Source organism: Anolis carolinensis, unplaced genomic scaffold, assembly GCF_035594765.1.
Source record: "Anolis carolinensis isolate JA03-04 unplaced genomic scaffold, rAnoCar3.1.pri scaffold_15, whole genome shotgun sequence".
NCBI classification, from domain to species: Eukaryota; Metazoa; Chordata; class Lepidosauria; order Squamata; family Dactyloidae; genus Anolis; species Anolis carolinensis.
The window spans coordinates 3,442,009-3,461,252 of NW_026943826.1; the positions used below are offsets into that span (position 1 = coordinate 3,442,009).

At 42.4% G+C, this 19,244-nt stretch overlaps 1 protein-coding gene across 7 annotated transcripts in view; it reads right to left on the minus strand.

Moving 5' to 3' along the window:
* arhgef10l (Rho guanine nucleotide exchange factor 10 like) overlaps positions 1-19,244 on the minus strand; it is a 252,583-nt gene that overhangs the window by 130,607 nt on the left and 102,732 nt on the right. For all 7 annotated transcript variants that reach the window (XR_010001388.1, XM_062965943.1, XM_062965944.1 and 4 more), the window contains 2 exons: positions 19,042-19,148; positions 10,463-10,540 (listed from right to left, as the gene is read on the minus strand). Coding sequence is in view for 6 of the 7 variants with exons in the window: in XM_062965943.1 (XP_062822013.1) it covers positions 10,463-10,540; positions 19,042-19,148 (185 nt within the window). In the remaining variant the exon portion in view is untranslated. The remainder of the gene's footprint in view (positions 1-10,462; positions 10,541-19,041; positions 19,149-19,244) is intronic.

Below are 19,244 nucleotides of genomic sequence, written 5' to 3' on the forward strand. Positions count from 1 at the left end.
TTTCTGACTCCCTGTCAATGTCCTCCACAAACACCCTCCTGCCCACCACCCAAGTCAAGGCTTTCATTCGGGGACAATTTCATCCTAGATTTTCTGTTTTTCCTCCACCACAGACACCCCAGTGTTTCTGACTCCCTGCCAATGTCCTCCACAAACACCCTACTGCCCACCACCCAAGTCAAGGCTTTCATTCGGGGACAATTTCATCCTAGATTTTCTGTTTTTCCTCCACCACAGTCACCCCAGTGTTTCTGACTCCCTGCCAATGTCCTCCACAAACTCCCTACTGCCCACCACCCAAGTCAAGGCTTTCATTTGGGGACAATTTCATCCTAGATTTTCTGTTTTTCCTCCACCACAGTCACCCCAGTGTTTCTGACTCCCTGCCAATGTCCTCCACAAACAACCTACTGCCCACCACCCAAGTCAAGGCTTTCATTCAGGGACAATTTCATCCTAGATTTTCTGTTTTTCCTCCACCACAGTCACCCCAGTGTTTCTGACTCCCTGCCAATGTCCTCCACAAACACCCTACTGCCCACCACCCAAGTCAAGGCTTTCATTCGGGGATAATTTCATCCTAGATTTTCTGTTTTTCCTCCACCACAGACAGCCCAGTGTTTCTGACTCCCTGCCAATTTCCTCCACAAACACCCTACTGCCCACCACCCAAGTCAAGGCTTTCATTCAGGGACAATTTCATCCTAGATTTTCTGTTTTTCCTCCGCCACAGACACCCCAGTGTTTCTGGCTCCCTGCCAATGTCCTCCACAAACACCCTACTGCCCACCACCCAAGTCAAGGCTTTCATTCGGGGACAATTTCATCCTAGATTTTCTGTTTTTCCTCCACCACAGACAGCCCAGTGTTTCTGACTCCCTGCCAATGTCCTCCACAAACACCCTACTGCCCACCACCCAAGTCAAGGCTTTCATTCGGGGACAATTTCATCCTAGATTTTCTGTTTTTCCTCCACCACAGTCACCACAGTGTTTCTGACTCCCTGCCAATGTCCTCCACAAAAACCCTACTGCCCACCACCCAAGTCAAGCCTTTCATTCGGGGACAATTTCATCCTAGATTTTCTGTTTTTCCTCCACCACAGACACCCCAGTGTTTCTGACTCCCTGCCAATGTCCTCCACAAACACCCTACTGCCCACCACCCAAGTCAAGGCTTTCATTTGGGGACAATTTCATCCTAGATTTTCTGTTTTTCCTCCACCACAGACACCCCAGTGTTTCTGACTCCCTGCCAATGTCCTCCACAAACACCCTACTACCCACCACCCAAGTCAAGGCTTTCATTCGGGGACAATTTCATCCTAGATTTTCTGTTTTTCCTCCACCACAGTCACCCCAGTGTTTCTGACTCCCTGCCAATGTCCTCCACAAACAACCTACTGCCCACCACCCAAGTCAAGGCTTTCATTCAGGGACAATTTCACCCTAGATTTTCTGTTTTTCCTCCACCACAGTCACCCCAGTGTTTCTGACTCCCTGCCAATGTCCTCCACAAACACCTTACTGCCCACCACCCAAGTCAAGGCTTTCATTCGGGGACAATTTCATCCTAGATTTTCTGTTTTTCCTCCACCACAGACAGCCCAGTGTTTCTGACTCCCTGCCAATTTCCTCCACAAACACCCTACTGCCCACCACCCAAGTCAAGGCTTTCATTCGGGGACAATTTCATCCTAGATTTTCTGTTTTTCCTCCACCACAGTCACCCCAGTGTTTCTGACTCCCTGCCAATGTCCTCCACAAAAACCCTACTGCCCACCACCCAAGTCAAGCCTTTCATTCGGGGACAATTTCATCCTAGATTTTCTGTTTTTCCTCCACCACAGACACCCCAGTGTTTCTGACTCCCTGCCAATGTCCTCCACAAACACCCTACTGCCCACCACCCAAGTCAAGGCTTTCATTTGGGGACAATTTCATCCTAGATTTTCTGTTTTTCCTCCACCACAGACACCCCAGTGTTTCTGACTCCCTGCCAATGTCCTCCACAAACACCCTACTGCCCACCACCCAAGTCAAGGCTTTCATTCGGGGACAATTTCATCCTAGATTGTCTGTTTTTCCTCCACCACAGTCACCCCAGTGTTTCTGACTCCCTGCCAATGTCCTCCACAAACAACCTACTGCCCACCACCCAAGTCAAGGCTTTCATTCAGGGACAATTTCATCCTAGATTTTCTGTTTTTCCTCCACCACAGTCACCCCAGTGTGTCTGACTCCCTGCCAATGTCCTCCACAAACACCTTACTGCCCACCACCCAAGTCAAGGCTTTCATTCGGGGACAATTTCATCCTAGATTTTCTGTTTTTCCTCCACCACAGTCACCCCAGTGTTTCTGACTCCCTGCCAATGTCCTCCACAAACAACCTACTGCCCACCACCCAAGTCAAGGCTTTCATTCAGGGACAATTTCATCCTAGATTTTCTGTTTTTCCTCCACCACAGTCACCCCAGTGTTTCTGACTCCCTGCCAATGTCCTCCACAAACACCTTACTGCCCACCACCCAAGTCAAGGCTTTCATTCGGGGACAATTTCATCCTAGATTTTCTGTTTTTCCTCCACCACAGACAGCCCAGTGTTTCTGACTCCCTGCCAATTTCCTCCACAAACACCCTACTGCCCACCACCCAAGTCAAGGCTTTCATTCGGGGACAATTTCATCCTAGATTTTCTGTTTTTCCTCCACCACAGTCACCCCAGTGTTTCTGACTCCCTGCCAATGTCCTCCACAAAAACCCTACTGCCCACCACCCAAGTCAAGCCTTTCATTCGGGGACAATTTCATCCTAGATTTTCTGTTTTTCCTCCACCACAGACACCCCAGTGTTTCTGACTCCCTGCCAATGTCCTCCACAAACACCCTACTGCCCACCACCCAAGTCAAGGCTTTCATTTGGGGACAATTTCATCCTAGATTTTCTGTTTTTCCTCCACCACAGACACCCCAGTGTTTCTGACTCCCTGCCAATGTCCTCCACAAACACCCTACTGCCCACCACCCAAGTCAAGGCTTTCATTCGGGGACAATTTCATCCTAGATTGTCTGTTTTTCCTCCACCACAGTCACCCCAGTGTTTCTGACTCCCTGCCAATGTCCTCCACAAACAACCTACTGCCCACCACCCAAGTCAAGGCTTTCATTCAGGGACAATTTCATCCTAGATTTTCTGTTTTTCCTCCACCACAGTCACCCCAGTGTGTCTGACTCCCTGCCAATGTCCTCCACAAACACCTTACTGCCCACCACCCAAGTCAAGGCTTTCATTCGGGGACAATTTCATCCTAGATTTTCTGTTTTTCCTCCACCACAGTCACCCCAGTGTTTCTGACTCCCTGCCAATGTCCTCCACAAACAACCTACTGCCCACCACCCAAGTCAAGGCTTTCATTCAGGGACAATTTCATCCTAGATTTTCTGTTTTTCCTCCACCACAGTCACCCCAGTGTTTCTGACTCCCTGCCAATGTCCTCCACAAAAACCCTACTGCCCACCACCCAAGTCAAGCCTTTCATTCGGGGACAATTTCATCCTAGATTTTCTGTTTTTCCTCCACCACAGACACCCCAGTGTTTCTGACTCCCTGCCAATGTCCTCCACAAACACCCTACTGCCCACCACCCAAGTCAAGGCTTTCATTTGGGGACAATTTCATCCTAGATTTTCTGTTTTTCCTCCACCACAGACACCCCAGTGTTTCTGACTCCCTGCCAATGTCCTCCACAAACACCCTACTGCCCACCACCCAAGTCAAGGCTTTCATTCAGGGACAATTTCATCCTAGATTTTCTGTTTTTCCTCCACCACAGTCACCCCAGTGTTTCTGACTCCCTGCCAATGTCCTCCACAAACACCTTACTGCCCACCACCCAAGTCAAGGCTTTCATTCGGGGACAATTTCATCCTAGATTTTCTGTTTTTCCTCCACCACAGTCACCCCAGTGTTTCTGACTCCCTGCCAATGTCCTCCACAAACAACCTACTGCCCACCACCCAAGTCAAGGCTTTCATTCAGGGACAATTTCATCCTAGATTTTCTGTTTTTCCTCCACCACAGTCACCCCAGTGTTTCTGACTCCCTGCCAATGTCCTCCACAAACACCTTACTGCCCACCACCCAAGTCAAGGCTTTCATTCGGGGACAATTTCATCCTAGATTTTCTGTTTTTCCTCCACCACAGACAGCCCAGTGTTTCTGACTCCCTGCCAATTTCCTCCACAAACACCCTACTGCCCACCACCCAAGTCAAGGCTTTCATTCGGGGACAATTTCATCCTAGATTTTCTGTTTTTCCTCCACCACAGTCACCCCAGTGTTTCTGACTCCCTGCCAATGTCCTCCACAAAAACCCTACTGCCCACCACCCAAGTCAAGGCTTTCATTTGGGGACAATTTCATCCTAGATTTTCTGTTTTTCCTCCACCACAGACACCCCAGTGTTTCTGACTCCCTGCCAATGTCCTCCACAAACACCCTACTGCCCACCACCCAAGTCAAGGCTTTCATTCGGGGACAATTTCATCCTAGATTTTCTGTTTTTCCTCCACCACAGTCACCCCAGTGTTTCTGACTCCCTGCCAATGTCCTCCACAAACAACCTACTGCCCACCACCCAAGTCAAGGCTTTCATTCGGGGACAATTTCATCCTAGATTTTCTGTTTTTCCTCCACCACAGACAGCCCAGTGTTTCTGACTCCCTGCCAATTTCCTCCACAAACACCCTACTGCCCACCACCCAAGTCAAGGCTTTCATTCGGGGACAATTTCATCCTAGATTTTCTGTTTTTCCTCCACCACAGACACCCCAGTGTTTCTGACTCCCTGCCAATGTCCTCCACAAACACCCTACTGCCCACCACCCAAGTCAAGGCTTTCATTCGGGGACAATTTCATCCTAGATTTTCTGTTTTTCTTCCACCACAGTCACCCCAGTGTTTCTGACTCCCTGCCAATGTCCTCCACAAACACCCTACTGTCCACCACCCAAGTCAAGACTTTCATTTGGGGATAATTTCATCCTAGATTTTCTGTTTTTCCTCCACCACAGACACCCCAGTGTTTCCGACTCCCTGCCAATGTCCTCCACAAACACCTTACTGCCCACCACCCATGGGAAGCCTTTCATTTGGGGACAATTTCATCCTAGATTTTCTGTTTTTCCTCCACCACAGACACCCCAGTGTTTCTGACTCTCTCCACTGGTGTGGAATTTGAATGACCCCGCGCACTGCCTCTCCCTTAACCCTTTCTTATCCTTTCCTATGGCGCACAGCAAACAGAGGGATTGATCAGCAACTGAACATACTAGAGAGGTTTGAGGAGTATTTGCCATGATTCATAGGAGTTGTCGGGACTGGGATGTATAGTTCACCCGTATTCGGCATGATTCATAGGAGTTGTCGGGACTGGGATGTATAGTTCACCCGTATTCGGCATGATTCATAGGAGTTGTCGGGACTGGGATGTATAGTTCACCCGTATTCGGCATGATTCATAGGAGTTGTCGGGACTGGGATGTATAGTTCACCCGTATTCGCCATGATTCATAGGAGTTGTCGGGACTGGGATGTATAGTTCACCCGTATTCGCTATGATTCATAGGAGTTGTCGGGACTGGGATGTATAGTTCACCCGTATTCGCCATGATTTATAGGAGTTGTCGGGACTGGGATGTATAGTTCACCCGTATTCGCTATGATTCATAGGAGTTGTCGGGACTGGGATGTATAGTTCACCCGTATTCGCCATGATTCATAGGAGTTGTCGGGACTGGGATGTATAGTTCACCCGTATTCGCTATGATTCATAGGAGTTGTCGGGACTGGGATGTATAGTTCACCCGTATTCGGCATGATTCATAGGAGTTGTCGGGACTGGGATGTATAGTTCACCCGTATTCGCTATGATTCATAGGAGTTGTCGGGACTGGGATGTATAGTTCACCCGTATTCGGCATGATTCATAGGAGTTGTCGGGACTGGGATGTATAGTTCACCCGTATTCGGCATGATTCATAGGAGTTGTCGGGACTGGGATGTATAGTTCACCCGTATTCGCTATGATTTATAGGAGTTGTCGGGACTGGGATGTATAGTTCACCCGTATTCGCTATGATTCATAGGAGTTGTCGGGACTGGGATGTATAGTTCACCCGTATTCGCTATGATTCATAGGAGTTGTCGGGACTGGGATGTATAGTTCACCCGTATTCGGCATGATTCATAGGAGTTGTCGGGACTGGGATGTATAGTTCACCCGTATTCGGCATGATTCATAGGAGTTGTCGGGACTGGGATGTATAGTTCACCCGTATTCGGCATGATTCATAGGAGTTGTCGGGACTGGGATGTATAGTTCACCCGTATTCGGCATGATTCACAGGAGTTGTCGGGACTGGGATGTATAGTTCACCCGTATTCGCTATGATTCACAGGAGTTGTCGGGACTGGGATGTATAGTTCACCCGTATTCGGCATGATTCACAGGAGTTGTCGGGACTGGGATGTATAGTTCACCCGTATTCGGCATGATTCATAGGAGTTGTCGGGACTGGGATGTATAGTTCACCCGTATTCGGCATGATTCATAGGAGTTGTCGGGACTGGGATGTATAGTTCACCCGTATTCGGCATGATTCATAGGAGTTGTCGGGACTGGGATGTATAGTTCACCCGTATTCGGCATGATTCATAGGAGTTGTCGGGACTGGGATGTATAGTTCACCCGTATTCGGCATGATTCACAGGAGTTGTCGGGACTGGGATGTATAGTTCACCCGTATTCGGCATGATTCACAGGAGTTGTCGGGACTGGGATGTATAGTTCACCCGTATTCGGCATGATTCACAGGAGTTGTCGGGACTGGGATGTATAGTTCACCCGTATTCGGCATGATTCACAGGAGTTGTCGGGACTGGGATGTATAGTTCACCCGTATTCGGCATGATTCACAGGAGTTGTCGGGACTGGGATGTATAGTTCACCCGTATTCGCTATGATTCATAGGAGTTGTCGGGACTGGGATGTATAGTTCACCCGTATTCGCTATGATTCATAGGAGTTGTCGGGACTGGGATGTATAGTTCACCCGTATTCGCTATGATTCATAGGAGTTGTCGGGACTGGGATGTATAGTTCACCCGTATTCGGCATGATTCACAGGAGTTGTCGGGACTGGGATGTATAGTTCACCCGTATTCGGCATGATTCACAGGAGTTGTCGGGACTGGGATGTATAGTTCACCCGTATTCGGCATGATTCACAGGAGTTGTCGGGACTGGGATGTATAGTTCACCCGTATTCGGCATGATTCACAGGAGTTGTCGGGACTGGGATGTATAGTTCACCCGTATTCGCTATGATTCATAGGAGTTGTCGGGACTGGGATGTATAGTTCACCCGTATTCGGCATGATTCATAGGAGTTGTCGGGACTGGGATGTATAGTTCACCCGTATTCGCTATGATTCATAGGAGTTGTCGGGACTGGGATGTATAGTTCACCCGTATTCGCTATGATTCATAGGAGTTGTCGGGACTGGGATGTATAGTTCACCCGTATTCGCTATGATTCATAGGAGTTGTCGGGACTGGGATGTATAGTTCACCCGTATTCGGCATGATTCACAGGAGTTGTCGGGACTGGGATGTATAGTTCACCCGTATTCGGCATGATTCACAGGAGTTGTCGGGACTGGGATGTATAGTTCACCCGTATTCGCTATGATTCATAGGAGTTGTCGGGACTGGGATGTATAGTTCACCCGTATTCGCTATGATTCATAGGAGTTGTCGGGACTGGGATGTATAGTTCACCCGTATTCGCTATGATTCATAGGAGTTGTCGGGACTGGGATGTATAGTTCACCCGTATTCGGCATGATTCACAGGAGTTGTCGGGACTGGGATGTATAGTTCACCCGTATTCGGCATGATTCACAGGAGTTGTCGGGACTGGGATGTATAGTTCACCCGTATTCGGCATGATTCATAGGAAGTTGTCGTAGGAAGGAAGTTGTCATAGGAAGTTGTCATAGGAAGTTGTACTCCTTTTGTTGTTTTGTCCGCTGCCGTGATGCCATCACTCTTTTATATATAGATAGATAGATAGATAGATAGACACACACACACATACATACATACACACACACACACACACATATATATATATATATATATATATATATATATACACATACGACTTTATACTTCTAGGGTTTATTTGATTGAAAGACGTAGATTGGATGACTACCCTGTTTCCCTGAAAATAAGACATCCCCAGAAAATAAGACCTAGTAGAGGTTTTGCTGAATTGCTAAATATAAGGCCTCCCTCGAAAGTAAGACCTAGTAAAGTTTTTGTTTAGAAGCGTGCAGGATCGGTAAATGTACATACCATAGATTGTTGTACATGAAAATAAAGGTAGTAACAAGAAATAATAATAATATTATAATAATATAACTTTATTCTTGTATCCCACCTCCATCTCCCAGAAGGGACTCAGGGCAGCTTACACAGGGATAAGCCCAACAACAACATAAATTTACATACAAACAGAAATTTAAAACAGTAATTTTAAAACAGTATAGCAATAAAATATAATATAGAAATTCTTGAAAGGATTCACAGTTTGGTTATGCTGTTTTGTGATGACAACTACTGTACAGTAGATAATAAATTTTCATTTTTAAAAATTCAACCATAAATGTGAATTCATCTTTGTGAAAAAATAAGACATCCCCTGAAAATAAGACCTAGCGCATCTTTGGGAGCAAAAATTAATATAAGACACTGTCTTATTTTCGGGGAAACAGGGTATGCCTTTTGTGGCCAAATTTGGTGTAATTTGGTTCAGGGGTTTTGTTGTTTACTCCATCAGAAAAATGCACATTACATCTATATATATAAAAGAGTGATAGCATCACGGCGACCCACAAAACAACAAAACTACAGGCCCTCCAACCTCAAAATCTGACAACACAACCCATCATCCACGCCTCTAGGTTGATACAACAAAAAGGAAAGAAAAATAAAGTCCTAATTACAGAGAGAGGAAGAATTGTTTTTATCCAATTGCTGCCAGTTTAGAGGGCTAAGCTCTGCCCACTGGGTCTCCTAGCAACCAACTCAGCCCAGGGGACAGGCAGAGTCAGGCCTCACTTAGGCCTCTTTCACACTGCCTATAACAGGGGTCCCCAAACTAAGGCCCAGGGGCCGGATGCGGCCCTCCAAGGTCATTTACCTGGCCCCTGCCCTCATTTATAATATAATATTTTTATATCAGTTTTAATAATATAATATATTATATATACATATGATATTGATATTATGTTATACAATGTAATACTAATAATAATACCATATAATAATATTAATTACATGTTATATATTACATATAATATTACAGTATACTGGTATAGTTCAATATAGTCATATATAATGCTAATATTGTGCTATGCTAATAATATATTGTATGTACATACAGCTGCTCTGAGTTCCCTTCGGGGTGAGAAGGGTGGGATATAAATGTAGTAAATAAATGTAGTAAATGAATAAATAAATAATTTTAGACTTTGGCTCGCCCACTTGACTTGAAGGCACACAACAACAACGACAACAACGACAATCCTAATTAACTTGACTATCTCATTGGCCTGATAGGTTTATGTTGGTTAAAATTGTTTTCATTTTAAAATATTTTATTGTTCTTTCATTGTTGTTGTTGTTTTGCACTACAAATAAGACATGTGCAGTGTGCATCGGGATTTGTTCGTATTTCTTTTTCAAATAATAATTTGGCCCCTCAACAGTCTGAAGGATTGTGGAGCGGCCCCCTGCTTAAAAAGTTTGAGGACCCCTGGCCTATAAGGTACAGATTATCTGATTTCAACTGGATTATATGGCAGTGTAGACTCAAGGCCCACACAGCTATATTACCCATTTATAATGGACTTCATGTCAGGGGAAAACCTTTACCCTTTACCTTAACTACCACCAGTTCCTCAATACTTTATTTCCCATACCACCACTCACCCAGGGGACAGGCAGAGTTAGGCCTCACTTAGGCCTCTTCCACACTGTCTATAAAATACAGATTAGCAGATTTTAACTGGATTATATAGCAGTGTAGACTCAAGGCCCTTCACACAGCTATATTACCCATTTATAATGGACTTAATGTCAGGGGAAAACCTTGACCCTTGACCTTAACTACCACCAGTTACTCAATACTTTATTTCCCATACCACCAGACTTCACCACAGCAACGCGTGGCCGGGCACAGCTAGTTGTAATATATATAGAAGATTTACTCCATGTTTTTATACCCTTTTTATATATGCCTTCTTAATAAGCTGCTTTGACTTTCACCTTTGCTTTCCTGGTGGGTGCTGTGAGCGAGGTGAAACCCTGTTGAGGTGCAGCAAAGGCTTCCTTACCTGTAGGATGCGCCTCAAGGAATCCACGTAGCTCCTCTCGCTTTGCACAATGGAGCCGAGGATGTGCCGCCGAATGACCTGCGAGGGACCCGCGAAGAAGGCAGAGAGTTAAACAGACCAATTAGAGATGGAAAGAAGATAAAATGTTCACAAAATTGTAAAAAAAAAAAAATACATCAGGTTGGATCTCCTTTATCTGTCTTTCCTCTATCCATCTTTTCCCAGTTAAAATCTAAAAATCTTTCTTAAGTTCATTCTTTAAATATTCTTTGAAGAACGTCCAGTTTGTCTCTTTCATAGCTTTGCCGGTGTTTCTTTTCATCAAGAAAGTTAGCTTATCCATATCTATATATATAAAAGGGTAATGGAATCCCGGCACCGGACAAAACAACTAAACTAAAGGCCCCACAACCTCGAAAATTGACAGCACAACCTCTCATCCACGCCTCTACGTTCAGACAACAAAAAGAAAAGAAAAATTAAGTCCTAGCCACAGCAATGCGTGGCCGGGCACAGCTAGTCTATATATATAAAAGGGTAATGGAATCCCGGCACCGGACAAAACAACTAAACTAAACGCCCCACAACCTCGAAAATTGACAGCACAACCTCTCATCCACGCCTCTACATTCATACAACAAAAAGAAAAGAAAAATTAAGTCCTAGCCACAGCAACGCGTGGCCAGGCACAGCTAGTCTATATATATAAAAGGGTAATGGAATCCCGGCACCGGACAAAACAACTAAACTAAACGCCCCACAACCTCGAAAATTGACAGCACAACCTCTCATCCACGCCTCTACATTCATACAACAAAAAGAAAAGAAAAATTAAGTCCTAGCCACAGCAACGCGTGGCCAGGCACAGCTAGTCTATATATATAAAAGGGTAATGGAATCCCGGCACCGGACAAAACAACTAAACTAAACGCCCCACAACCTCGAAAATTGACAGCACAACCTCTCATCCACGCCTCTATGTTCATACAACTAAAAGAAAAGAAAAATTAAGTCCTAGCCACAACAACGCGTGGCCGGGCACAGCTAGTATATATATATAAAAGGGTAATGGAATCCCGGCACCGGACAAAACAACTAAACTAAACGCCCCACAACCTCGAAAATTGACAGCACAACCTCTCATCCAAGCCTCTACATTCATACAACAAAAAGAAAAGAAAAATTAAGTCCTAGCCACAACAACGCGTGGCCGGGCACAGCTAGTATATATATATAAAAGGGTAATGGAATCCCGGCACCGGAGAAAACAACTAAACTAAACGCCCCACAACCTCGAAAATTGACAGCACAACCTCTCATCCACGCCTCTACATTCATACAACAAAAAGAAAAGAAAAATTAAGTCCTAGCCACAGCAACGCGTGGCCGGGAACAGCTAGTATTGTATATACTTGAGTATAAGCCTAGTTTTTCAGCCCTTTTTTAGGACTGAAAAAAAAACCTCCTCGTCTTATACTCGGATGAGGGTCCTGGTGGGCTTATATTCAGGTCGGCTTATACTCAAGTATATATGGTATATTTATTATTTTTCTTTATTATGATTGGTATTGTTACATTTATTATTTTAATCTATTAATTATCTATTTATTATTATTATTACATTTACAGTAGAGTCTCACTTATCCAAGCCAGTTGGCCAGTGTGAATAGCAACTGTCTCAGTGTGAGCAGGTATGAATGCTGCAATTAGCCACCTCGATTAGCATTCAATGGCCTTGCAGCTTCAAAGCCTGGCTGCTTCCTGCCTGGGGGAATCCTTTGTTGGGAGCTGTTAGCTGGCCCCGATTGTTTCCCGTCCGGAATCCCCAATTTCCCTGCTTTCAGAGTGTTGCTCTTTATTGACTGTCCTGGTTTTAGAGATTATATTGTTCTGTATTATTTTACCTAAGGGCAATTACACTCTGTGGGAAATTTTGCAAAATGTTCTGTTCCTGGTTTGGAAAGTGTTATTTCCTGTTCAACTGGGCAGTCCTCTCTGTGAAAGGTTTCTGTTCCAGAAACTTCATTTTTGTCGCTGCCACAAACCAGATTGAATGGGTTGAAACTCTGAGATATTTACTGAAAAAAACAGAGCAAAGTATGCTGCAGGATGTCCCACAAAAACAAAGTTTTTGCAGTTTAATAATTTTTTTTCTGTGTTTTTATGATAGAACCAATTAGGAAATGACACATATCACCCAGGAACAAAAATCGTGTTACATAGTGTTATATACAATACTAGCTGTGCCGGGCCATGCGTTGCTGTGGCTTATGGGAATCCTTTGTTGGCCAGGTGGAATAGCAGTGAATAGCCTTGCAGCCTCAAAGCCTGGCCGTTTTCGGGAGTAGCTGGAGTCGCACCCTCAATCAAAGAGGCCTGGCTACTTCCTTTGTAGGGAAATCATTGTTTGGCCAGCTTGAACTGCACTGAATAGTCTTGCAGCTTCAAAGCCTGGCTGCTTTCTATCTAGGGCATCCTTGCTAGGCCAGGCTGAATGGGACGGAGTAGCCTTGCAGCTTCAAAGTCTGGGGGTTTTCTATCCTTGGTTGGCCAGTGTGAATAGCAATCAATAGTCTAGGTGTGGCAGGTATGAATGCTGCAATTAGCCACCTTGATTAGCATTTAATGGCCTTGCAGCTTCAAAGCCTGGCTGCTTCCTACCTGGGGGAATCCTTTGTTGGGAAGTGTTAGCTGGCCCCGATTGTTTCCTTTCCGGAATTCCCAATTCCCCTGCTTTCAGAGTGTTGCTCTTTATTGACTGTCCCGGTTTTAGAGATTATATTGTTCTGTATTGTTATACCACAGTAAGTATTTCATATTACAGTAGAGTCCCACTTATCCAACATTCGCTTATCCAACGTTCTGGATTATCCAATGCAGTCAGCCTTTTAGTAGTCAATGTTTTTGTAGTCAATGCTTTCAATACATTGTGATGTTTTGGTGCTAAATTCGTAAATACAGTAATTACTACATTACATTACCACGTATTGTACTACTTTTTCTGTTAAATTTGTTGTATAACATGATGTTTGGTGCTTAATTTGTATAATGATTACCTAATTTGATGTTTAATCGGCTTTTCCTGAAACCCTTCTTATTATTCAACATATTCACTTATACAACGTTCTGCCGGCCTGTTTATGTTGGCTAAGTGAGATTCTACTGTATATTTATAATCTAATATTATCTGCTTAGAACTGGATTATATGAGGCACCTTCTGCACAGCTGTATAAAATGCACACTAAACTGGATTATATGGCAGTGTGGACTCAAGATAATCCAGTTCAGAGCAGATAATATAAGATTATAAATGGGTAATATAGCTGTGTGGAAGGGCCTTGAGTCTACACTGCCGTATAATCCAGTTCAAATCTGATAATCTGTATTTTATAGGCAGTGTGGATCAGGCTCAAGTGCCTGTCCCCTGGGCGCCATTTTGGCTGCGGGAGTTGCTAGGACGTGAAAGGGGCGGGGCCTAAAGGCAGCAGGGCCTACCTTTCTGACTGGCAGTTAGGGGGAGAAAGGCTCTTCCTCATCCTTTGTAATTTGGACTATTTTTCTAGGGTTTTTTTATTGAAAGACATATTTTGGATGACTGTCTTTTGTGGCCAAATTTGGTATGATTGGGTTCAGTAGTTTTGTTTACTCCATAGTAAAACAAGCATTACGTTTCTATATAGATGCAGCAGAGCCTACCTTTCTGACTGGCAGCCGGGGGGAAAAGGCTCTTCCTCGTCCTCTGTAATTTGGACTATTTTTCTAGGTTTTTTTTATTGAAAGACATATTTTGGATGACTGTCTTTTGTGGCCAAATTTGGTATGATTGGGTTCAGTGGTTTTGTTTACTCCATAGTAAAACAAGTATTACATTTTTATATAGATGCAGCAGAGCCTACCTTTCTGACTGGCAGCCGGAGGAGAAAGGCTCTTCCTCATCCTTTGTAATTTGGACTATTTTTCTAGGTTTTTTTTATTGAAAGACATATTTTGGATGACTGTCTTTTGTGGCCAAATTTGGTATGATTGGGTTCAGTAGTTTTGTTTACTCTATAGTAAAACAAGCATTACGTTTTTATATAGATGCAGCAGAGCCTACCTTTCTGACTGGCAGCCGGGGGAGAAAGGCTCTTCCTCATCCTTTGTAATTTGGACTATTTTTCTAGGTTTTTTTTTAATGAAAGACATATTTTGGATGACTGTCTTTTGTGGCCAAATTTGATATGATTGGGTTCAGTAGTTTTGTTTACTCCATAGTAAAACAAGCATTACATTTTTATATAGATGCAGCAGGGCATACCTTTCTGACTGGCAGTTAGGGGGAGAAAGGCTCTTCCTCATCCTTTGTAATTTGGACTATTTTTCTAGGGTTTTTTTTATTGAAAGACATATTTTGGATGACTGTCTTTTGTGGCCAAATTTGGTATGATTGGGTTCAGTAGTTTTGTTTACTCCATAGTAAAACAAGCATTACGTTTCTATATAGATGCAGCAGAGCCTACCTTTCTGACTGGCAGCCGGGGGAGAAAGGCTCTTCCTCATCCTTTGTAATTTGGACTATTTATCTAGGGTTTTTTTTTAATTGAAAGACATATTTTGGATGACTGTCTTTTGTGGCCAAATTTGGTATGATTGGGTTCAGTGGTTTTGTTTACTCCATAGTAAAACAAGTATTACATTTTTATATAGATGCAGCAGAGCCTACCTTTCTGACTGGCAGTTAGGGGGAGAAAGGCTCTTCCTCATCCTTTGTAATTTGGACTATTTTTCTAGGGTTTTTTTTAATTGAAATACATATTTTGGATGACTGTCTTTTGCGGCCAAATTTGGTGTGATTTGGTCCAGTGGTTTTGTTGTTTACTCCATAGTAAAACAAGTATTACATTTTTATATAGATGCAGCAGAGCCTACCTTTCTGACTGGCAGTTAGGGGGAGAAAGGCTCTTCCTCATCCTTTGTAATTTGGACTATTTTTCTAGGTTTTTTTTTATTGAAATACATATTTTGGATGACTATCTTTTGCGGCCAAATTTGGTGTGATTTCGTCCAGTGGTTTTGTTGTTTACTCCATAAGAAAAACGCACATTACATTTTTATATATATAGATTATTACTAATTTTGTCCACGAAACAAAGTTTGTGTATGCTGCACCATCAAGGTGGACTGGACAATTCTGGATTTCAGGATAATAAAAGCATATTATTTTCTTGCATTCCTCTCATTATCCTGATGGTTATTCATATCTTGTTGGAAAGATGTAGCAAATGGTTCGGATTTTAGCTTCCCGTTTGTTTTGCGTGTATCTGACCATCAGGAAAGGAGCTGAGCTTGGGCTTTACCAAAGGCAGCAACGCTTTCCGGTTGCCGCCACAAGACAATTTTAGAAACAGAAGCCCTCTGTGTGTGTTCGTGCCATGACCACTCTTTACAGGAAACAGAGAGACAAAAATCGTGTTGTTAGAGGGGAAAGCCCATGAAGCTGAAGAAACAAAGGGAGAAAAAACGGCTCTAACTCATCCTCTAATTTGGACTATATTTTTCTAGGTTTTTTGTTTGAAAGACATAGATTGGATGACTATGTCTTTTGTGGCCAAATTTGGTGTGATTTGCTCCAGTGGTTTTGTTGTTTACTCAGTCCTACAAACGTACCTTACATTTTATATATATACTAGCTGTGCCCGGCCACGCGTTGCTGTGGCAAAGTGGTGGTGGTATTGGTTAAAAATTGTTGTGTAATTTTTATTTGACTTTATTTGCAATTTTTTATTAATTTTATTGTAAGTTATATTTTTATTTATTATATTTTATTATTTTCTTGTATTATTTTTAGTTATTTTCTGTTATTATAGTATTTTATTGTATTAATTTTTAGTGTTTTTTATTATTTTTTATTGGGTTGCTAGGAGACCAAGTTGGAGGAGCTTAGCCTTCTAACTGGCAGCAATTGGATAAAAGCAATTATTCCTCTCTCTCAAATTAGGACTTTATTTTTCTTTTCTTTTTGTTGTATCAACCTAGAGGCATGGATGATGGGTTGTGTTGTCAAATTTCGAGGTTGGGGGGCCTGTAGTTTTGTTGTTTTGTGTGTCACCATGATGCCATCACTCTTTCATATATATAGATTATATACTTTAATAATATATTATAATAATATTAAAATATCCAATTCCCTTAGGAAGAGCCTGATATCCATAGGTGAATCCCAGACACTTGGACCTAATGCGCATGTGCACTGTGTTGTTATGTACATGTAAATAAAGTAATTATAATATATAATATAATAATAATAAACAATATAATAATAATAATAATAATAATAATAATAATAATAATAATAATAATATCTCTACTATCCCAGGCCCTTGGGAAGAGCCCAATATTCAAAGACAAATCCCAGATGCTTAGACCTAATGCGCATGTGCGCTGTGCTGTTATGTACATGTCAATAAAATAATTATAATATATAATATAATAATAATAAACAAAATAATAATAATAATAAGACAAAGACAAATCCCAGACGCTTGGACCTAATGTGCATGTGTGCTGTGTTCTCTATGTACATGTAATAAATAATTATAATAAATAATATAATATTATATAATATACTGTATGCTCGAGTATAAGCCTAGTTATTCAGCCCTTTTTTTAAGACTAAAAATTCCCCCTCAGCTTAGACTCGGGTGAGGGTCCTGGTTGGCTTATATTTGAGTCAGCTTATACTCGAGAATATATGGTACATTTAATATTTTTCTCTATTATTATTGGTATTATTACATTTATTATTTTTCTCTATTATTGTTGCTACTATTACATTTATTTTACTCTATTTTTATTATTAATAATAATACATTTATTATTTCACTCTGATCTTATTATTATTACATTTATTATTTTACTATTTATTATTACATGTATTATTTTACTGTATTTATTATTATTATTATTATTATTATTACATGTATTATTTTACTCTGTTATTATTAAAAGGATACATAAGCACATTTACATTGAAGAAGATGAGAATCATGATTTGATCAGAGCTGAAAAGTCTTATCTTAAATTTGAGCTTTATGTAAATATTCAAAAACATTTCACCTACAGATGCCTCAATTAATGTCATTTTATTGGTATCTATTTTTATTTCTGAAATTTACCACCCTCGGCTCATACTGGAGTCAATGTTTTCCCAGTTTTTTGTGGAAAATTAGGTGCCTTGGTTTATATTTGGGTCGGCTTATACTCGAGTATATACGGAACATATATCCCCTAAACCCTTGAAAACTGTCCGATATTCGGAGACAAACTTGGACCTTATGTGCATGTGTGCCTGTTATACACATGTTATGTACATGTAAATAAAATAATAATAACAATAATAATAATAATTATAATAATAATAATAATAACTCATGACCACTCATCATTCACTGCACCCTCGCAGTGATGTTGACCGGCTATATCTGCCTAGAAGATCAGGTGGCAGAGGACTCTTACAAGTAAAACAAGCAGTCAAAGAAGAAGAACATGCCCTGGCAGAATATGTAAAGCAAAGTGAAGAACCTGCTTTGATTGAAGTCAAAAATCAGAAACTCCTCAAAGCACAGCAGACAAAAAACCAGTACAAGAAAACCGCACTACAAACTAGAGCTGACAGCTGGCACAACAAAACATTGCATGGAAAGTTCCTTGACAAAATTGAAGGAAAAGCTGATAAGGAGAAGACCTGGCTCTGGCTCACGAATGGGACCCTGAAGAAGGAGACAGAAGGCCTGATCCTTGCAGCCCAGGAGCAAGACATCAGGACAAAGGCCATTCAGGCCAAGATTGAAAAATCAGCTGATGACCCAAAATGCAGACTGTACAAGGAAACCGACCAAACCATGGATCATATCCTCAGCTGCTGTAAGAAAATCGCACAGACAGACTACAAACAGAGGCACAACTATGTGGCCCAAATGATTCATTGGAACTTATGCCTCAAGTACCACCTCCCAGCAGCAAAGAACTGGTGGGATCACAAACCTGCAAAAGTATTGGAAAATGAGCACACAAAAATACTGTGGGACTTCCGAATCCAGACTGACAAAGTTCTGGAACACAACACACCAGACATCACAGTTGTGGAAAAGAAAAAGGTTTGGATCATTGATGTCGCCATCCCAGGTGACAGTCGCATTGACGAAAAACAACAGGAAAAACTCAGCCGCTCTCAGGACCTCAAGATTGAACTTCAAAGACTCTGGCAGAAACCAGTACAGGTGGTCCCGGTGGTGATGGGCACACTGGGTGCCATGCCAAAAGATCTCAGCCGGCATTGGGAAACAATAGACATTGACAAAATCATGATCTGCCAACTGCAAAAGGCCACCCTGCTGGGATCTGCAGCAACATCCGAAAATACATCACACAGTCCTAGACACTTGGGAAGTGTTCGGCTTGTGATTTTGTTATACGAAATCCAGCATGTCTGTCTTGTTTGCTGTGTCATAAAATAATAATATCTACTATCTCAAGACCTTGGGAAGAGCCCTGGTTAGTATTTGGATGTAAAATGGAATGAATAAATAGACCGACCAACCTGTTGAGGGCTTAATCCTTCAGGCATTGGGCCCAACTCTGGAAGCAGCTGCTTCATATCCGTCACCGGGACCTCCAAGAATCCCATGTCTTCCTCTTCGGAATCGCCTGAGGAAATAAACAAGAGGAAAACAGTCAGGGAAACGTTAATAAACCCTCCAATGTTTGGCCCAATCCCGATTGAGCGAACTGAACACAAATTCG